The 22,867-nt window shown below is 40.7% G+C and overlaps 1 protein-coding gene across 5 annotated transcripts; it reads left to right on the plus strand.

Moving 5' to 3' along the window:
- Positions 1 to 1,255: 1,255 nt before the first annotated feature.
- stm (starmaker) lies at positions 1,256 to 22,121 on the plus strand. 5 transcript variants are annotated; one of them, XM_041954837.1, is made up of 19 exons: positions 1,256 to 1,350; positions 3,146 to 3,204; positions 8,089 to 8,106; positions 8,417 to 8,449; positions 8,827 to 8,862; positions 9,159 to 9,197; positions 10,097 to 10,123; positions 10,246 to 10,296; positions 10,579 to 10,617; positions 12,300 to 12,326; positions 12,454 to 12,504; positions 14,627 to 14,665; positions 15,284 to 15,310; positions 16,561 to 16,587; positions 16,715 to 16,765; positions 19,553 to 20,287; positions 20,978 to 21,042; positions 21,159 to 21,194; positions 21,450 to 22,110. In XM_041954837.1, exons 1-18 carry the CDS (start codon positions 1,340 to 1,342, stop codon positions 21,168 to 21,170), a joined length of 1,347 nt encoding a protein of 448 aa, XP_041810771.1. In that variant the 5' UTR covers positions 1,256 to 1,339; the 3' UTR covers positions 21,171 to 21,194; positions 21,450 to 22,110. The 5 variants fall into 5 exon arrangements, with proteins under 5 accessions (XP_041810771.1, XP_041810774.1, XP_041810773.1 ...); XM_041954838.1 differs by having other exon boundaries at positions 1,257 to 1,350; positions 21,565 to 22,105; XM_041954840.1 differs by lacking the exons at positions 10,246 to 10,296; positions 10,579 to 10,617; positions 12,300 to 12,326 and having other exon boundaries at positions 21,450 to 22,118.
- The last annotated feature ends 746 nt before the right edge of the window (positions 22,122 to 22,867 follow it).

Here is a 22,867-nt window from a genome sequence, read left to right on the forward strand (position 1 = left end):
CACTTTAGTTCAGTAGTCATGTGACATCTCAGGTCATGTGCTGATCATGTGACTTTTTGAAATGCGTATTTCTTGCCAGAGTTACTTCCTGTAACTCTACAACCGATGAAGGTTTCTGGATGAACACTGAAACATCTTTCTAACTTCTAATTTCTCAGTGATTTTAATGAGACTTCCTTCTGCCAGCTTCCTTCTCATAAACTCTTTGTGTTCCTGATGAATATCGTCCAACCGGTTCTCTGCTGAATGAGAACAACATACCAGACATAGCGTTCACACACACACACACACACACAGGCACACACACACACACACACACAGGCACACACACACAGGCACACACACACACACACACACACAGGCACACACACACAGGCACACACACACACACACACAGGCACACACACACACACACAGGCACACACACACACTCACACACACACACACGCACACACACAGGCACACACTCACAGACACACACACACACACTCACACACACACAGACACTAACGGACACACACACACACACACACACCCACACACAGGCACAGACACACACACTCACACACACACACACGCACACACACACAGACACACACACTCACACACACACACACACGCACACACAAAGGCACACACACACACACTCACACACACACAGACACTAACAGACACACACACACACCCACACACAGGCACAGACACACACACTCACACACTCACAGACACAAACACAGGCACACACACAGACATTCACACACACACACACAGACACACACCCACACACTCACACACACACGGACACACACATACACACACAGACAGACACTCACACACACACACAGACACACACACACAGACACTCACAGGCTTTTAAATTTACTGTAACTTTATTTTTGATAGTTTTGGGAAATCAGAGTTTTATGCATCTTACTGGCTTCTGTCTCTTCTGTTGTGTGTGGAAGTTAATGGTATTTATTGCTGTAACTGTGTCTTTATGCTGCTTTCTTATTTTAATGTCAGTGAGACTTTTACCTGATTAAATCAAGGGGAATGAAATGAAAATGACTTGTTCTGCCGGTGGTGGTTGGGGTTAGGGTGGTGTTAGAGCTGGTTTATGGTCTGAGTTAAACAGTTTTAAAGTGAGTATAGACATTCAGACGGACAGGTACAGAGGTGATCGGAGGGAGGAGGAGGAAGAGGAGGGAGGAGGAGGAAGAGGAGGGAGGAGAATCTGAGTATAAAAGCTGCTGCTCGCTTTCAGCTGAGTTCAGAACTCAACAGTCAAATTTCATCAAATAGAAATTTGTTTCCCATCGACCTGCTGACCAACAACAATATGCTCCAACGGTGAGTTTATTCTGTTCATTCTTCTCAGAAACTTTCAGTAATTCACTTTTTAAACGGTTTGAGAGAGTTTACCTCAGTTTACAGGTTTTACAGATCAGACCATCGAAGGAACAAAATTAATTCTACGTCACAACCGCACATTTATTCCTCTGCTGCTAAACACATCACAAACTTTATGAAAGCTTCTAAAACGAGCTGACATTCCTCTAATGTGTGCACCTGTGCTGCCTGGTTAATGACACCTAAAGATTATCTGATGTTTCTGTTGTTTCTTAGTGGACTCGTTTGATGATGATGATGATGTCAGGCCTGTAGTTCACAGCAGCATAATGTCTGATATCTCACTGAAGCTTTTCCATTTTTCCTTCTCGACTTTTCAAAAGGAAATATTTTACGATGTGTTGGGTATATGTGATCAGCAGACACACTCTGATGTGTACTACGCTTCTTTAATAACTGAACTGATATATGTTGGCTTTAGTCGCCTCTGTGTCGCTGACTTCAGGATTCAGGCTTTGTTTCTCGGCCGGTCTGTGTGTCTGCCCTGCATGAATCCAGCAAAGGGACTCCAGTGTTTCAGCATAAAGCCGCAGTCACTCCTCTCATAATGGACCTTAAAGCTTTTCTGCCTTTTTGAGGACCTGAGCTGCTTTTCTCGTACAGCTCCTTTCTCTCCATACATTGGAGAAGAAGAGATGCTTTGTTTTTTCTCTCTGTGGAGGAAGCACAAAGAAATGCAGTCATTTAACCCTTCAGGCCGAAGACTGCTTTCAACACACCCCTCATTCATCACATTTTTTACAGTCTCTATCTTAAATTTATCACTTTACATCATTTACAATCTATATTTTTCATTCTTTACATTTGTCACTTTCCACTTTTTATTGCACATTAATCATTTTCCAGTGTTTATTTTACATCCTTTATGTTTTTCACTTTACATTAACACTACGGTTATTTTACGTCCTTTACATTCATCACTTTACACTCTAGTTAATTATTAATCATGTTGCAGTCTTTATATTCTTTACATTTCACACTTTCCCATCTTTATTTTACATTCTTTATGTTTGTCACTTTACGTTCTATTTTACATTCCTCTCCATTCAATTCAATTCAGTTTTATTTATACAGCACCAAATTACAACTGAAGTTGTCTCAGGAGACTTTCCATACAGAGCAGGTACAGACCAAACTCTTTCTCTACAGACACCCAACAGTTCCCTCATTAGCAAAAACGTTGACAGTGGCGAGGAAATACTTCCTTTTAGCAGGAAGAAATCTCAGGTAGGCGGCCATCTGCTTCGACTGGTTGGGTGAGAGAGAGAGAGAGAGGGAGAGAGAGAGAGGGGGGGGGGAGAGAGAGAGACAGACAGAGAGGGGGGGAGAGAGAGAGAGAGAGGGGGAGAGAGAGAGAGAGAGAGGGGGGGGAGAGGGAGAGAGAGAGGGGGGGAGAGGGAGAGAGAGAGGGGGGGGAGAGAGAGAGAGGGACAGACAGGGGGGGGGGAGAGAGAGAGAGAGAGAGGGGGGGAGAGAGAGAGAGAGAGAGAGAGAGGTCGGGGGATGGACAATATTCGCTGCTTGTTGTGTTTATGTGATGACAGACGGGATCTTTGATTGCACTGATTGATAATAATTATAATAATGTTGATTTCTCTATTATTGTTAATTTATTTGATGATCAGCAAAGACTAAAGATATTTTTGAAAGCTGAACAACAACAACAAACATGCAACCAGGGTGCAGTCAAATGTGTGTGTGTGTGTGCGCGCGCGTGTGTGTGTGTGTTTTACAGGTGTGTTGTGTCGCTGCTCATCGCTCTCATTGCTGTTTCTCTCGCAGCTCCAGTCCAAGGTAAGCTATGACATCATCATTAATCAATAGTGGTATATTTAATAACAATAGATAGATAGATAGATAGATATACTTTATTTATCCCAAGCTGGGAAATTGCAGTGCAGCAGCAGCATTACACACAGTGATATAAGTGAAAATAAAACTATAAAGAACAAACTATACATAATAAAAATATAAAAATAGCGAGCAGTAAAAAGATTATATGCATAACAAAATAATAAAATAGCCAAATAGTAAACAGTAGTAAAAAGTATTGCACAAAAGGAATATCAAATGCAAATGGCAGTGAAAATAAAGTGTACCGTGACTGTAAGAACTATATATAATAAAATATCAAATAGCAGCAGTAAAAAATTATATACATAATAATAAAATATCAAAAGCAAACAGTCGTGGTAAGAAGTATTGTATTATTATTATTATTATCTTCAGCTGTTATTGTACAGTGTGATGGCATGTGGCAGGAAAGATTTCCTGTATCTGTCCCTTCGACAGTGGAGCTATAGCAGCCTGTGGGAGAAGGTGCTCCGCTGTCTGTCCACTGTGTGATGGAGAGGCTGCTGATCATTGTCCATGATGGATAGCAGTTTATTCAGCGTCCTCCTCTCCACCACAGTCTGAAAAGACTCAAGTCTGAGTCCGAGTACAGAGCCGGCCTTCTTGATGATCTTATCAAGTCTGTTGGTGTCGCTGGCTCTGATGCTGCTGCCCCAACAAACAACAGTAGAGAAGATGGCGCTGGAGACCACAGACTGGTAGAAGATCTCCAACATTTTGCTGTACACGTTAAAGGATCTCAATTTCCTCAGGAAGTAGAGTCTGCTCATCCCCTTCTTGTACACAGTCTCTGTGTTGGATTTCCAGTCCAGTCTGTTGTCGAACAATCAATATATTTCATTATATTAATGTTCAATATTAAGTAAAATGAATTTATTTCTATTTTTTTATTTCTATTTTATTTATTTATGATTTCACCACATATGAAAAGCCACTGATAAGAAATGACAATCGATAACAAATGATTGGAAGTTACCTAATTAAATATGTAGGTAGGTTAGTTGCTGTTAATTAGTTTAACGACATAATAACTTACACTTTTAAATATTTCTAGAATTTTTAGTTCAATAACTAATAGAATGAGGATATTCATTGCTTTGTTAACATTTTTTTAATGAAGTATTTATAACTTGTACATTATGAAACAATCATTTATAGCTAAACACTCTATCTTGGTAAACAAATGAATATTTTTGATCATTCAAAACTCAGACAATAATTATTATTAATAATGATTTTCAATCACTTTACAGCATCATTAGGATTGTCATTAACATTTTGATGACATAGTAATGACATATAATTATTACTTTTACCAATGAAAAAATGACTTAGGATTAATTATAATGAATATTCATAGATTGTTATAATTATTATAATCATTATATTTATTCATGATTATTCTTAATCACTTTAGAATGTGAAAACTGTGATTGTCATTGTTTGTTTAATTATATGATAATTGATAATGATACAATACAATCAATAACTAATCTAACGTTAATGACATATTGTGTGTTGAGTTATTTATAACTATATTTATACTATGGTTGTCAATTATTCTGAAAACAATATATTTATATACATTTATAAACAATAGTCAATTTATGATTCAACACATTATTATTGTTATTATTATTAGACGTCCAACCAATCCCTATCAAACTGGTAACAGTTATTTTTAACAACCCCAGTGTTTAAAGGATTATTGACACTTTTGTGACATTAGCAGTTGTTATATATTACGTTGTAAGTACAAGTATTTATTTATAATCAATAATAATGTCATGGTTATTGTCATTTTTAATCATTAGTTGTAGCCTTAGTAATTGTAGAGTTAGTTTTTAACTGTCACTTTGTTATTGTTAAATGTTCATTAATAAGATTCAAGATTCCTTTATTGTCATTGAGCATGACAAATCAATGAAATTTGCATTGCACCTGAGCACTGAGGTTAAACCCGTACCTATAACATGACACAACAATTATTATATGTTATGCTGTAAAAATTTATAGCTAGTATATAAACTACAAATATAAATACTAAACCTCTGGAGGGGGCAGCTGTCTGTGTTGTGTCTGTAGTCCGATGTGTAGAGTGTGAAGAGAAAGGGAGAGAGCACAGTACCCTGCGGACCCCCGGTGCTGCAAACCACCACATCCGACACACAGTCCTGAAGCCTCACATACTGTGGTCTGTTGGTGAGGTAGTCGATGGTCCATGCAGACAGGTGACAGTCTACTCCGCCTCCTTCCAGCTCCCCCCTCAGCAGTGATGGCTGGATTGTGTTGAAAGCACTGGAGAAGTCAAAAAACATGACCCTCGCGGTGCTCCCAGGTCTCTCCAGGTGGGAAAGAGAGCGATGGGGCAGGTAGATGATGGCGTCTTTCACAATACCTGGTCGATATGCGAACTGTAGGGGGTCCAGCCCGCTGCTCACCTGGTGATGAAGGTGGTTGAGTATAATCCTCTCCAGGCTCTTCATCAGGTGAGAAGTTAAGGCTACAGGCCTGACGCGTTTGGGCTCCCTGGGATGCTCAGTCTTTTGCCCTGGAACCACACAGGTAGTTTTCCACAGGTCAGGAACTCCCTCCAGACTGAGGCTCATGTTGAAGATGTGCTGAACAACCCCCCAGAGCTGAGCTCCAAAGTCCCTGAGCAGTCTGGAGCTGATGTCATCAGGGCCAGTAGCCTTCCTCGCCTTCATTCTCCTGAGCTCTTTCCTCACCTGATCTGCTGTTATGGAGAGGACAGGTGGGGGACAGGGGGGTGGCTCCTGTTGGGTGAGGTGGGGGGCGGGGTCAGGGGTCTGTGATGTGGATTGAAGCAGGGTGAAGTGGTGTGAGGACGGCACTGCTGGTGTCAGGGATGGACTGGGCTCTGGTGGTTGGGGAAGGGAACGGGGGTAGAATCAAAATTGTTAAAAAACAGGTTCAGCTCATTTGCCCATTCCTGGTCTCCAAATTCAGGGCCCCTGCCGCAGTCACGTCTGTTGCCTTAGATGGTTTCAGGCCCCTCCAAACCTCCCTGGCATTGTTCCCCTGCAGGCGCTCCTCCAGCTTCCTCCTGTAGCTCTCCTTGCCTCTTCTAATCTCCTCCTTCAGCTCCCTCTGCACCCTCTTCAACTCAGTTTTGTCCACAGATCTAAAAACTGTTTTCTTATTCAATAGGGTTTTCAGTTCAGGGGACACCCAGGGTTTGTTGTTTGTGCAAAGGTGTTCCCAGTGTTGTCCACACAGAAATTGATGTAGTCAGTGATGCAGGTTGTCAGACTATCAATGTCCTCCCCGTGAAGACTGCTCCCAGTCGGTGGTGTCAAAATAGTCCCTCAGTACCATGCTGGACTCCTCTAACCATCTTCTCACATGCCTAATGGTTGGTAGTCGTTTATTCACCGGGGGTGTGTAGGCAGCGAACAGATGAACCAGGCTGTGGTCAGAACTGTGGTGATGAGCTGTAAGCATCCCTGGTGTTTGCATCCAGTAAGTCCAGTGTTTCAGTGTTGCTGGTGTGACATTTAACATACTGGGTGAAGGTGGGGAGAGTTGAAGCCAGGGAAGCGTGATTGAACTCTCCAGAGATGAGGAGGAGGGCCTGGGGGTGCGATGTCTGCAGCTGTCAGACTACAGTGTGTAGCATTAGCCAAAGGGGGGTGTATACAGTTATTCCGACGACTTGCCAGAGTTCCCTTAGGAAGTAATATGGCCGAATGCTAACAGCTAGCAGCTCAGTGTCTCTCGTGCAGTGCTGCTCCTTAACACTGATGTGCCCTGTGTCGCACCAGCTGTTGTTCACAAACACTACTATGCCCCCACCCTTCCTCTTACTCTCGCCGCTCGCCTGTCCACTCTCAGCAGATGAAAATTGTCAAAGATGCGTGTCTGGCTTGAGTTCATTCAGCCATGTCTCTGGAAGCTCAGGATGCTACACTCCCCCGTACTCCCACTGCAGTCTGATTAGCACCATTAGCTCTTCCATCTTTTTTTCCATCACACAATTAAACACTAAAACAAAAAAAAGCAGTCGGAGCTGCTGGGACACGCTGCCACTGGTGCGGCACCATCCTGTAGAAGACATGATTTCTTAACTTTATTAACAATAAATGTTTACATCATTGATACACTTATGTCAGACATAACATGTGAAGTACCACCTCAAATGTATAGATCAAAGACAAATGACAGAATAAAATGAGAAATGAATGAATGAATTAATTCTCTGTGTCTCTCTCTGTGTCTTTCTCTGTCTCTCTCTGTCTGTCTCTCTCTCTCTCTGTCTATCTCTCTGTCTCTTTCTCTCTGTCTGTCTCTCTGTCTGTCTCTCTGTGTCTGTCTGTCTCTCTCTTTGTCTCTCTCTTTCTCTGTCTCTTTCTGTCTGTCTCTCTCTGTCTGTCTCTCTCTCTCTTTGTCTCTCTCTTTCTCTATCTGTCTCTCTCTGTCTCTGTCTCTGTCTGTGTGTCTGTCTCTCTTTCTCTGTCTCTTTCTCTGTGTCTGTCTCTCTCTGTCTCTTTCTCTCTGTCTGTGTGTCTGTCTCTCTTTCTCTGTCTCTTTCTCTCTGTCTGTCTCTCTCGGTCTGTCTCTCTGTGTCTGTCTCTCTGTGTCTCTTTCTCTCTCTCTTTGTCTCTCTCTTTCTCTGTCTCTTTCTCTCTGTCTGTCTCTGTCTGTCTGTCTCTCTCTCTCTTTGTCTCTCTCTTTCTCTATCTGTCTCTCTCTGTCTCTGTCTGTGTGTCTGTCTCTCTTTCTCTGTCTCTTTCTCTGTGTCTGTCTCTCTCTGTCTCTGTCTCTGTCTCTTTCTCTGTCTCTCTCGGTCTGTCTGTCTTGCAGAGGGGACAACAGATGACGGTAAGCATCACCTCATACTTCAGTTGATGAATGTCACTACATGTCATGTCTGATTGGCTCAGTTCAGTTGTTGACCTTTGACCCTGTCATCCAGTGCTGTCAGTCAGTCAGAGTGCACACTGTCTATCTGTCTAACAGTGTAAAGTGCTGTTTGCGCCCCCTACTGGCTGCAGTGGATCCACAATCTGAACAAAGATCCACCTGATCATTTAATAATCACCTTGTTTCTGTTTTTGAATTCAGTTTTATTAAATTTTCGTTATCAAAAATGTTTATTAAACTATTTTATTTATTTTTCTGAATGTTTAAGAGAGAAGTGCACTGCTGCTCAGACACCTGAACGGTAAACACACACACACACACACACAGAGTAACATACACACACAATAACACACACACACACGGTAACACACACACACAGTAACACACACACAGTAACACACACACACAGTAACACACACAGTAACACACACACAGTAACACACACACACAGTAACACATAAACAGTAACACACACACACACAGTAACACACACACACAGTAACACACAAAGTAACACACATACACAGTAACACACACACACACACACACACACAGTAACACACAGAGTAACACACACACACACAGTAACACACACACACACAGTAACACACACAGTAACACACACACACTGACTGCTCACTTTCTTGTTGTGTATTTTGGTGTTTGTTGTTGTTATAGAAGGAACAGCAGATGAACCTGTGGCACCACAGCCAGGTAACAACACAGTACACACTAAACACTACAAATACAACAAAATATGCTGTACACACTACACAACAAACACACACTACACAACAAATACACAATCCACAATATATACTATACACACTACACAACAGACTATAAAAACATAATACATAGGGTACAGTGTTCACACAGTATATACACAATACATGACAAAATGCAGGAAGCAGTTTATCAACACACTACATAAACTGCAATACATTACAGTATGTACACACGACTACTGCACACACATCTTTGTCCAACGTTTGGATTTGTGTCCACAGATTCTGCTGACAGCACTGACTCTGCTGAACAAACTAAAGGTAACCTGTAATTTCCTGTCTGTGTGTTTACCTGTCTGTCTGTTTACCTGTCTGTGTGTTTACCTGTCTGTGTGTGTACCTGTCTGTCTGTTTACCTGTCTGTGTGTGTACCTGTCTGTCTGTTTACCTTTCTGTCTGTTTACCTGTCTGTCTGTTTATCTGTCTGTGTGTTTATCTGTCTGTCTGTTTACCTGTCTGTCTGTTTACCTGTCTGTGTGTTTATCTGTTTGTGTGTTTACCTGTCTGTCTGTTTACCTGTCTGTGTGTTTACCTGTCTGTGTGTGTACCTGTCTGTCTGTTTACTTGTCTGTCTGTTTACCTGTCTGTCTGTTTATCTGTCTGTGTGTGTACCTGTCTGTCTGTTTACCTGTCTGTGTGTGTACCTGTCTGTGTGTTTATCTGTCTGTGTGTGTACCTGTCTGTCTGTTTACCTGTCTGTGTGTTTACCTGTCTGTCTGTTTATCTGTCTGTGTGTGTACCTGTCTGTCTGTTTACCTTTCTGTCTGTTTACCTGTCTGTGTGTTTATCTGTTTGTGTGTTTACCTGTCTGTCTGTTTACCTGTCTGTCTGTTTACCTGTCTGTGTGTTTATCTGTTTGTGTGTTTACCTGTCTGTCTGTTTACCTGTCTGTGTGTGTACCTGTCTGTCTGTTTACCTGTCTGTCTGTTTACCTGTCTGTGTGTTTATCTGTCTGTGTGTTTACCTGTCTGTGTGTTTATCTGTTCATTTACGTGCCTATGTGTTTACCTCTCTGCTTACCTGTTCATTTACCTGTCTGTCTGTATACCTGTCTGTGTGTTTATCTGTCTGTATGTTTACCTGACTGCATGTCTACCTATTCATTTACCTGTCTGTCTGTCTACCTGTCTGTGTGTCTGTTTGTTGTTCACCTGTTTCAGAATCAGAGGAGATAGCTGAATCACCAGGTGAGTTTGTGTCTAAAGTTGAGCAACATGTGAATTAAATTATAATTCTAATTAAAGTCTGTACAACAAATTCAGATCATTTTCAAATAGCTGTAATTGTTTTTGTGTGTAAATTGGTTCAGATAACAGAGATGAAAGCAGCTCTGAGACGGTGGAACCCGACACAGCTGATGGTGAGAATAACTATTTCATATATTTCAGACTATAATAATAATAATTTTAAGACCAGACATGGCTAGATGACTGAGCAGAATATGGACAAACATTCCTACAAGTACACACAACATGAGTACAAATACACACAACCTGACTACTGGTACACACAACACGAGTAGTAAGTACACACAAGTACACACAGGACGACTCCAGATGTAAAAATAAGACTACAAATAGACAAACGTGACCACAAATAAACATGACTGCAAATAGACACTGATCATTTATCATCTCCCCAGGTGCTGCTAACAGCACAGACTCCGATGAACAGACTCAAGGTAACTAGTCTGTCTGTCTATCTGTCTGTCAGTTCACCTGTCTGTCTAACTGTCTGTCAGTTCACCTGTCCATCTCTCTGTCTGTCAGTTCACCTGTCCGTCTCTCTGTCTGTCAGTTCACCTGTCCGTCTCTCTGTCTGTCAGTTCACCTGTCTGTCTAACTGTCTGTCAGTTCACCTGTCCGTCTCTCTGTCTGTCAGTTCACCTGTCCGTCTAACTGTCTGTCAGTTCACCTGTCTGTCTAACTGTCTGTCAGTTCACCTGTCCGTCTAACTGTCTGTCAGTTCACCTGTCCGTCTAACTGTCAGTTCACCTGTCTGTCTTTCTGTCTGTCAGTTCACCTGTCCGTCTCTCTGTCTGTCAGTTCACCTGTCTGTCTTTCTGTCTGTCAGTTCACCTGTCCGTCTCTCTGTCTGTCAGTTCACCTGTCCGTCTAACTGTCAGTTCACCTGTCTGTCTTTCTGTCTGTCAGTTCACCTGTCCGTCTAACTGTCAGTTCACCTGTCTGTCTTTCTGTCTGTCAGTTCACCTGTCAGTCTTTCTGTCTGTCAGTTCACCTGTCTGTCTAACTGTCTGTCAGTTCACCTGTCTGTCTTTCTGTCTGTCAGTTCACCTGTCTGTCTAACTGTCTGTCAGTTCACCTGTCTGTCTTTCTGTCTGTCTGTGTGTGTGCCCTGCTGTCTTACTGTGTGTATGTTCACCTGTCTGTCTGTCTGTCTGTCTGTCTGTCTGTATGGCCTCCTGAGATTTGGAAGAGAAGAATGTGAACAGTAACAAGTAACATGTGTGAGAAGTGAACATACATGAACTTTGAATCTGAGTTTAATAAAAGTGACCGTGTTTTACATTTGGCTACACTTTTAGTTTCATGATAAACGCTCTCACTTGGCCAAATCATTGTCAGACATAACATTTATTTCCTTCTCTATGCTGATGATACGCAACTGTGTGTCCCTATAAAAGGAAGGTTTGTCCACCACAGCAGACTATCTAAACATTTAACTGGAAGATAAACTGCTTTCTAAATTCCAGTAAAACTGAAATCCACCTGAAAACAGCTGTTTTTTGTTTTTTTAATTAAGGCTGTATTCTTATAATCATTGTTAGGAGAAAGAGTCATCGATCAGAATCCAACTCACGTCAAAGGGAGTTGTTTTGTTCTGACTGTTCATGAAGAACAATGAATGTTTGGGATTTTTTTTTCTTCAGGTCGTCTACGATACACAAGAGTTTTTGTATCTAATTTGTATCAGTTAATACTACATTAAGTATTTCTGTCTGTGTATTTACCTGTTCATTAACCTGTCTGTCTATTTACCTGTCTGTGTATTTACCTGTTCATTAACCTGTCTGTCTGTTTACCTGTCTGTCTGTTTACCTGTCTGTCTACCTGTCTGTCTGTTTACCTGTCTGTGTATTTATCTGTTCATTTACCTGTCTGTGTGTTTACCTGTCTGTGTGTTTACCTGTTCATTAACCTGCCTGTCTGTCTACCTGTCTGTGTGTTTACCTGTCTGTGTGTTTACCTGTTTGTGTGTTTACCTGTTCATTAACCTGTCTGTCTGTCTACCTGTCTGTGTGTTTACCTGTCTGTCTGTTTACCTGTCTGTGTGTTTACCTGTTCATTAACCTGTCTGTCTGTCTACCTGTCTGTGTGTCTGCTTGTTGTTCACCTGTTTCAGAATCAGAGGAGATAGCTGAATCACCAGGTGAGTTTGTGTTTGAAGTTTAGTAACATGTGAATTGAATTATAATCCAAATTAAAGTCTGAACAACAAATTCAGATCAATTTAATTTCCAATAGTTGTAATTGTTTTTGTGTGTAAACTGATTCAGATAACAGCGATGAAAGCAGTTCTGAGACGATGGAACCCGACACAGCTGATGGTGAGAATAAAAAGCTCTAAAAAAACACATTTATTTTTCTGATGTTGATGTTTACATGCTGTTTACTTCTACTGCTACAGATACTACTACTACTACTACTAAAAATATTATTATTAATAATAATGATATATAATTATATGTAATAATAATGTATAATAATAAGAATAAGAATATTAATAATGATAATAAAAGATTATTAGATTAGATTAGATTTAGTTTTGGTTCAGGAACAATAAAGAGGTTTGAGTCAGGGGACAGGGACATATGTCTCAACCATGTCAGGAAGTCCTTTTAAACCCATTAAAACACTTTCACAGTGAATCAGTGGCAGGCAGGTAACCAGTGTAAAGGCTTTCAGACTGGAGTAATGTGGACTCTCTGGATTTCAACAGAGCAGCTGCTGCTGCTTCTGGACCAGCTGGAACTGACCAACAGCTTTCTTAGACTCAGCAGACAGTCGTCCAGCCTGCTGGAGGTTAAACCAGGACTAACTGTTTCCTGTCTGCCTGAGAGAGAAACGCTCTGACTCTGAAATATTCCTTCAATGATAGAAGGACACTTTAGTCACACTTCTAATGTGATGTTCAACATTTAGGTGTGAGTCAATGATGACAGTGAGGTTTCTGACCTCCTTGGAGGATCTCAGTCTGGTCCTGATTTAACTGTAGTTCTGAGTCGTCCACCAGCTGATGTCTGAGATACATGAAAATGTTGAAGGAACTGCAGTCATTGGCGCTTCCAGACATACAGCTGGGTATCGTCTGCATAATTATGGAGGTTGATGTGATTTCTAATAATATTGCCAAGTGATAACATATGAAGAGTGAAAAGATCTTGACCTGAGATAGAGCCCTGCAGGACACCACATCAGGTCTGTTTTATCTGACCTGGGGTCATTCATGGCACCTTAGAATTGTGAACCAGTTAGACAAGACCTGAACCATTTAAGACCTGTGTCAGAGAGACCAACCCAGAGCTCAAGTCCATCCAGCAGAATATTCAGATCTACAGCATCGAATGCAGCCCTGAGATCTAACAGGACCAGCACAGACAGTTTTTTCTCATCACTGTTGATTCTCAGGTCTTTCACAGCTGATTATGGCGGTTTTAAAAGCTTTGGGAATGGTACATGTGAGCAGCAAGTGATTAATTATTGTTAAAACCTCCTCTACAAAAGAGTTAAAAACTCATTTTAAAGGTGGGAATGATGATTTTAACTCTTTTAACAACTTTGATTATTTCCAAGTTTACTGCTGTAAAAAGTGCATGATGTATTCACTTTGGGGCAATACTTTGTGGTACCTTGTCCAGTCTTTTTTAAATAATGTTAATATAGCCAGCTCAGGTGAGTAATAGATAGGGACAGGGTTTATCTATCATCAATTATTATTATCTATCAACAGTTAATAATAGTAATAATCTTTCTTTTTCAAACAGGAAGGGGCCGTCGGCAGCAACCCCTGAATAAAATACATGTACAACTCATTGTATATCTATAATACAACACTTGTATTTATACAAAACATACACAGCTCATACTGTGTTCAATGGGAACAAACCACATCAGCAAACATTAAAGAAAACAGACATATTCACACGTCTCCAGGCCGGGCAGAAAGGTCATGAAAGAGACGAGCTCAACTAGCTTTGAATGTTTCTGCTAATGTTACACTCTGTGGAGGACAATGTTTCAAAGCCAATTTCCAGATCTCAGTATTAACATGTTGATTTTCAAGGACCAAATAGTCTTGGGAGCCAGCGCAGTGTGAACTTGATCTAAAGTTAAAGAGACATGTAAGTTTCCCAAGAAGTTCTTTACACAGAAGCAGAATGCAGGACGGTTCTGCTAACATCGCCACCCTCACATGTGCCGTTCTCACATGTTAAACATCGATGTTTTCTAAACCGGCACTGATGGAACTAAGGGAGGAATGACAGACTACATCAAGAGGTTGAAGAGTGGAGGCAGAAGAATGCATATAGATTACATACACCATAGTACATGTCTGATTTCTGTTTTTAAAAATAGCTGCTTGGTTTCCAGGACTTGGTCGGTTACAGTATTTCGTGAGGCGGTAACATCAGCTCGATGTCTAATGAAACTGATGTTTTGTCTCTGCAGGTGAAAATGGTCAGCAGAACTCCTCTGAACCAAAATCTGGTAAATACACTTAATATTCATCTGTTAGACCTTGTGTGCTGCTCCTGATCATCAGTTTATGTGTGTTTCCAGTATGTGTCCTGAATAAGTTGCTCCTAACCTTTAGAAAAGATAAAAGGGAGTTTCTCCTCACTGCTGCCGCCAAGTGCTTGCTCATTGGCCAATAGTTGCATCTCTGTACCTTAAAGAGTTCTCTGCTCTGCTCTGTATGGAAAAGTGTCGTGAGACAACGTTTGCTGTGATCTGCTGATAAAACTGAATTGAACTGAATATATGTCAATGCTTGTAGGGATATACATTTTTTATATTATTTTGATGATTTCAGCCTGCTTCTGCTCTCAGTGTTACTGTGAACCACAGAGTCAGGCTGAGGGGGAAAACCTGAAATCAGACCCACACAAAGAAGGAAACACATTTTTGTCTGCTCGTCTGTCTCTATACCCAGATGGCGCTGCTGAGTGGCGGCCTGTTACAGCAGCTCCGACCTTTTTCTGTATTTTTTTTTCGACTCTATCTCTGCTGCTACTTTTCTTCCCTCTGCTCTCACATGCTGCTGGAATGCCCAAATTTCCCCAGCTGGGGATAAACAAAGTCTTATCTTATCTTATCTTCCCTCAGATTCAACAGAGACAGCTGAAGAAGAAGGTCAGTGTGTCTGTTGTTGTATTTTCACTTCAGTGGAGTTATCCATCAAAAGCCAAATCTCAGTTCAAATCTAACGTGTCTCACATAAAATGCCACTGCAGCAAAACAAACGTGATCAAATCAGAGCTGAAGAGTCACTTTAAGACAAACGTTCCCCCACAAAGGAGGAAGATTGTTGAATTAACATCCTGACATATTCTACAGTTATAATTACACACTAGAAATATTTACCTGTTGAACACGAATGAAAAGACAACAGAGGAAAACATCCAGTAACACAAACCAGCAACAAACAAAGCCTGATGGAAACGTCTCAATCATCTACGAGGCGGAGCTCGTTCTCTAGCTTCAGTCACAGAATTACAGCAGCCTGATGAACTCAGCATGAGCCTGTCTGTCTACCTGTCTGTCTGTCTACCTGTCTGTGTGTTTACCTGTTCATTAACCTGTCTGTCTGTTTACCTGTCTGTGTATTTACCTCTCTGTGTGTTTACCTGTCTGTGTGTCTACCTGTCTGTGTGTTTACCTGTCTGTGTGTCTACCTGTTCATTTACCTTTCTGTCTGTTTACCTGTCTGTGTGTTTACCTGTCTGTGTGTTTACCTGTCTGTCTGTTTACCTGTCTGTCTATTTACCTCTCTGTGTGTTTATCTGTCTATGTGTTTACCTGTCTATGTGTTTACCTGTCTGTGTGTTTACCTGTTCATTTACCTGTCTGTCTGTTTACCTGTCTGTCTGTTTACCTGTCTGTGTGTTTACCTGTTCATTAACCTGTCTGTCTGTTCAACTGTCTGTCTGTTTACCTGTCTGTGTGTTTACCTGTCTGTGTGTTTACCTGTCTGTCTGTCTACCTGTCTGTGTGTTTACCTGTTCATTAACCTGTCTGTCTGTTCAACTGTCTGTCTGTTTACCTGTCTGTGTGTTTACCTGTCTGTGTGTCTACCTGTCTGTGTGTTTACCTGTTCATTTACCTGTCTGTGTATTTACCTGTCTATCTGTTTACCTGTCTGTGTGTTTACCTGTCTGTGTGTTTACCTGTTCATTAACCTGTCTGTCTGTCTACCTGTCTGTGTGTTTACCTGTCTGTGTGTTTACCTGTTCATTAACCTGCCTGTCTGTCTACCTGTCTGTCTGTCTACCTGTCTGTGTGTTTACCTGTCTGTCTGTTTACCTGTCTGTGTGTTTACCTGTTCATTAACCTGTCTGTCTGTCTACCTGTCTGTGTGTCTGCTTGTTGTTCACCTGTTTCAGAATCAGAGGAGATAGCTGAATCACCAGGTGAGTTTGTGTTTGAAGTTTAGTAACATGTGAATTGAATTATAATCCAAATTAAAGTCTGAACAACAAATTCAGATCAATTTAATTTCCAATAGTTGTAATTGTTTTTGTGTGTAAACTGATTCAGATAACAGCGATGAAAGCAGTTCTGAGACGGTGGAACCCGACACAGCTGATGGTGAGAATAAAAAGCTCTAAAAAAACACATTTATTTTTCTGATGTTGATGTTTACATGCTGTTTACTTCTACTGCTACAGATACTACTACTACTACTGCTAATAATAATAATAATAATAATAATAAACTACTTGTATAAAACAATACACGCACAACATAAATGGTTTAATATAAAAGCATAAATAATCATAACATTAATAATAATTAAAAGAATTTAAAGTGAATTCTGTAACAGACTGGTAACCAGTGGAAGAATTTTCATACTGCAGTAATGTGGACTTTGGAGTTTGCAGTACAGAACAGACCTGCTGTATGTAGTATGTTGTCATCCACGTACAGATGAATTGTCCCTGTCGAACACTCAGAAAACAACATCCTGTGTTCCACCACTGAGATCATTTGAAAACCAATTACACAATTGTTGGTGAAATCCAGTAGAAACCATGCGTTCCCTAAGCATTTAATGATTGACAGTATCAAAAGCCTGAGAAATCAATAAAAAGGGCAACACAAGAATCCTTGGATTGTCAGAATATCAGAGAAATAAGATCATGTGGTGTTTCTGATTGCCCTGTTATATTCTGTGAGGAGTTCTTTTAAGGTATCATGGTTAACCTGAAGTTCTGTCTTTCTCCATCTCTGTTAACTACTACTACTATAACTACTACTAATACTGCTCCTAATACTGATCCTACTGTGACAACCTACTGCTGCTGATGCTAATTCCAATCCACTACTAGTACTGTTACTGTTTCTACTTGTACAATTCCTTCATCAGTTACTACTTCTACTGCAACTGCTGCTCCACTACTCCTGAATGGTTTATGAATCAAACTTTGGTTGACTTGAACCACTCAAAGGAAAATCATCAGTGATCAGGATTATGTTTCGTGGTCTAAACCCAACGACGGATGGGTTCAGATTAGTCCACTGACCCTGACCCTATAGGTTCGGCCCCTAATGTTGATCACTGACCCTGTGTCGAAATCAAACCATTTACAGGAGATCAGGACCTAAACAATTTTTTATCTTGCAATCAAAAGTTTCCAGAGTTCAGGTTTGATCCAGGTTTCATCATGGAACTACTACTACTACGATTACTACCACTGCTACTGTGATTTTCAGTTGAAGCACAGTAGTGAAAATGCTGTGCTCAGGGTTTTCAGTGATATTCTAATTCGTGCCAATGCTTGACCTGAAGTGCAACTATTGACACCAAGGACCATTCTAATGTCCTTCGTGGGCTTGAGCAATAGTCAAGTCAATAGGGTCTGCTTTGGACTGATTTGCCTCCTTCTTGTCAGACAGGGTTTTTTCTGTGGCCACTGGCCATCATGTCTCCACATCTGCTTGACTGATGTGTGGTATACCCCAGAGTTCAAGTCTGGTCCTATTTGTTTCTCCCTATAAATGTCCCCCCTTGTTTTCTTAATTTGTCAGTTTAAGGGTACTTCTTACCAACTATAGTTTTCTTTGAGTTCAGATAAAATCACTACCTTGCAAGACTGTCTAACAGCTATCAAGGACTAGATGATAACTTCCTCCAACTTAATCCTGAGAAAACAGAGGTCCTCATCATAGGCCCTGAGAGCATCATGAAGTACAGGATTGTGCTGGTCCTTTCTGGGCTAGTGATAAGTTTAAAAAAACTAGTTTTCTTTGAACAATGTGAACTTTGAGTGTCACATCAGGGAAATGGTCAAATCCTGTTTCGACCAACGAAGAAATATTGTCAGAATGAAGGCTGTATTTTGTCTCCTCCCATCTTGATTAACTCACTGTTTATCACCATAAATTGCTCCTCTGTTACTCCATGCTGTTAGATTTTTAACTAATACACAATGAAGGCCACACATTAGATGAGTGCAGAATTGATTTTTGATTTCTTTTAGTCGTCTATAAAGCGCTTCAACGGATGGCCCCACTTCATGTCATATCACTCAGGTCTTTTGACCAAGGCCTGAAATCTAGAACCAAAGGAGACCAAGGTTTTGCAGCTTCACCTCTGGAACTGTCTTCCTTGATCTTAAAACACGTAGAATCCGTCGATAATTTTAAGTAACTGTTAAAAATTCACTTATTTCATAAGCACTTGTCCTGTCATGTGGGTTTACCTCTGGTGTAGTTTTTATTGTGTATATTGTTTGTATGTTTGATTATTGTGCTTGCTGTCTGTGTAGTTTTTGTGTTTTTATTGTTTTTAAGTACTTTTTCTTGAGTGTTTGCATTGTAACTCATTTTTGTTTTGAAAGGCACTTTATGAATAAAGTTTATTTGCTACTTACTTAGTTACTACCACCACTACTGGTGCTCACACTACTATTGCTGCTACTGCTGCCACTACTACTGCTACTGCAACTACGGCTGCTACTACCACTACTACTGCTACAGCTGCTTCTACCACTACCACTACTACTACTACTACTACTACAACTGTGGCTACTATTGCAGGTGCCACTGCTACTGCTACTTCTACTACTACTACTGCCCATGCACATATGTTTACAATAACCTTAATGAAGCAAATTTACTTTGTGTCGCCTCCTCTTTGCTTCTACTCTTCATCAGATCCCGACAGTTTCAGGTGTCAGGACATCTTGATGTACAAACATTGTTTTTGTTTGGCTCAGTGTGCTCGACTCTTACAACCTGCTATCTTTATATCTTCAAACATCAAAGTCTGAATATTTCCAACATGACTTGCATGAGTCATTAATGCTACACTGCAGCCGCGGGAGCATCACACCGGCTTGAAACATGTGTTCAAATCGTATCTTTGATCCTCAGATACTGAGGACACTGCAGCTGATGAAGAAAGTAACGACAACAGCGACGCTGACTCAGACGTGAACGTGACTGGTGATGACTCTGAGGCAGAACCTGAACCTGAGACTGACTCTGTACTTGAGGCTGAACCGGACTCTGAGGCAGAACCTGAACCTGAGAGTGACTCTGTACTTGAGGCTGAACCTGACTCTGAGGCAGAACCTGAACCTGACTCTGAGGCAGAATCTGAGACTGAGACTGACTCTGACTCTGAGATTGAGGATGAATCTGATTTTGAGACTGACTCTGACTCCCAGTTTGAGGGTAAGCCGGACTCTGATCTTGAGGGTGACTCTGAGCTTGAGGCTGAGGCTGAGGTCAACACAGCAGATGAGGATGACAGTATGGCTGGGGAGGAAGGGGAGGACACAGGGAGTGAGGAGCCAGTAGAAGACAATGAACAGTCAGAGGACATGGAAAGAGCAGAGAGTGAAAAGGTGATCTCAGAGGAGGACGACAGTGAAGGGCAAACTGACAGGGAGAACGAGAACGATGAGGATGCTGAAACCCTGAGTGATGGACACAGTGAGATGAGTCAGAGTGACAGTAACGATGAAACTGAGCCTGACAATCAGGTCAGCAGTGACACTGAGGAGGTTATCAATGAGGAAGAGGAGGTGAACCAGGACAGCTCTGTAACGTCAGACAATGAGGAGGCTGAGGAGCAGAGTCCAGAAGCTCTCGACATCACTGAAGGTAAACTGAGACAGATGAAAACAAATGACTAACCGGAAACAGCACCGGTTTGTTTTTGTAAAACTTAGAAAAGATTTCAAGAATTTAGAGCCCAAAAGGTCAGGATCAAGTTTTCACAACTTGATGTAAAGAGACCAGGTTGGACAAGGATAGAATTTGAGAGTCAAAAAAGACATTTTTTATGATCCAGGGGTCAAAATGAAGATACGAAGGTTGGACTGGAAAGTCTAGAGATCAATATCAGAATCCAGTGGAAACACAAACAATTAAAGCATCTAGATAAATAAATTCAGAGGTCAAGATTAAAAATTCAAGAATTCAAGATTTCATAGTCAAAATGAAGAGTTCTGTTGTGACAAAGTTAGAATAAATTATGGCATCAAGATAAATATAACTGATGGACAAAGAATTCAAATCGAATGTCAAACTCAAGAATTCAGAGGGAACAACAAAGAACTCAAAGATCAGGTTGATGACTTTTTTTTATTTTTAATTTAAAGCTCAAACAGAACAAACGACTTGTCTTACCAGACCAGAACAAAACTAAATGCATCAGAAGACAAATGAAGAAAAGATTGTTGTGGGTCAGATACTGTGTCCTGAGACTTTCTCTCATAGAACCAGAGTTACATAACTGTGGCTGGGGCCTCTCTTTACATTCAAGTTTTCATCTTGTTTCTTGTTGTGTAGCCACACCTACTGACCAAGCAGACCAGCTGGACCAGCCCGATGACTTCGTCTCCCCACCACAAAGGGTAAGTCACATCCTACTGTGAAATCACACTGCCTCACAGCCAATCACAGTTCAGATCTAGTCTTTACCCTTTACCCTAAAAGTGGATCTTTTTTGAAATCTGTTTTCTTCTTTCAGCTCGGCCTCTGAACTGTGGAAGCTCAGCGGCTCCAGGTATCATCACACACTTTACATCCACACATGCCGCATTCAGGTGAAATGGGAAAGAACGACACTGCTGACACAGACAGAGCCCACCAACAGACGATTTTAAAAAGAAGAAAATAATATATGATGTTCGTCTGACATGAACTCATTTCTAATCATTCTCAGATGATTGATCGATCAGTTCTGTTGTGCTGTGATATTTTTAATGACGTTTAGACAGCTGTCTCACATACTGAGTGTTTTGTGTTTTCTCCCCATCAGAGCCAGCAACACAGTGGAATACAGTTGCCATGACAACAACAACAGCAATAACAAAAACAACAACAAGCTAAACTGCAACTAAACTTCAGCTTCCTGTTTGTTTTTCGCTCCTCAGCTCGTTCCTGATTGGTTGTCTCCACTTTCTTCAAACTCTGGCTGCTGTAGTGTTCGACCATTCGTCCGTCTGCTTCTCCTGAATCTGTCTCACTTTCTGCCTGTCTGTCTCTCTGCCTTCAGTCTAATTCAGAACCACTAAACCAGCGACTGCTCTGAGATCTGCTGTGTTCACACATTGCAGTGTCATCATTAACCACGTGCCGATCAGAGATCTGATCTGTGGTCACACATTCCAGCGTACATACAATCATCATTCACCACCTGCTGATCTGAGATCTGCTCTGTGTTCACTGTGTTTACTGTACAAACATTAACGAACGATTGTCTGGCCACAGAGGAACTGCTAATAAAGTTTGAACTGTCCAAAATATTTCTCATTGAGAGTTCCTGTCTTTATTTACACTGATTATTGATCTGTAATCATTCACCTTTAACTAAACTGATCATTGATCTGTAATCATTCGTTGATGACTGACTGAATGACTGACTATTGATGTTTCAACTGTACAGCAATTATTGATATCTAATGTGGTCTGGTTATTGATTTGTAATTGTACACTAATTATTGATCTGTAATCATACATTGGTTGTTGTTTTTCTATAATCATATACTGATAATTGATCTGTAACCATACTCTGATTGTGTCATCATTCACTAATTACTCATGTGTAACTACACTGATTAGTTATCTTCAATCATACATGGATTATTGATCTGTAAAGATAGTTATTATTGATCTGTAATCATCCACTGGTTATTGTTCTGTAAACGTACACTTATTATTGATACAACAGATTATTATTTTGTTGTAAGCAAATACTGTATAAGCACATGCCTCAAATTTATTCATTCATGTTCAGTATATGTCTAACCTCTATGTTTACATATTTTATACCATTAGAGCTGTGCTTTCATCATATTTTCATTTATTATCTATTTATACAGCAGCCTCCACTTATGGAGGGAGGGGAACAGTTGTTGACTAACATATGAATAAACACCTAGATGTGCTTACAGATACATTATAATAATGTTAGTACACGTTTAAATGCTGATTAGATATGACAAACAGGGTAAAGCCTTCATGTAGAAAGCCTTCATGTAGAAAGTCATCAGAGAAGAAGCTCAAACACACCGTCAATGGAAAGAATCATAAAGCTGTTAATCAACCTTCTGTTTCTTTACTCTCTTTTGTTTCTTTTTTTTTCTTTAGTTTTGATAAATTGGGAATTGAACAGTTATTGAGAAAAAACAAAGTAACCACTGAATTTACGCATGTGAAGAGTGAAGTCACATCATA

The sequence above is a fragment of the Chelmon rostratus genome, chromosome 16, assembly GCF_017976325.1.
Source record: "Chelmon rostratus isolate fCheRos1 chromosome 16, fCheRos1.pri, whole genome shotgun sequence".
Classification (NCBI taxonomy): Eukaryota; Metazoa; Chordata; class Actinopteri; order Chaetodontiformes; family Chaetodontidae; genus Chelmon; species Chelmon rostratus.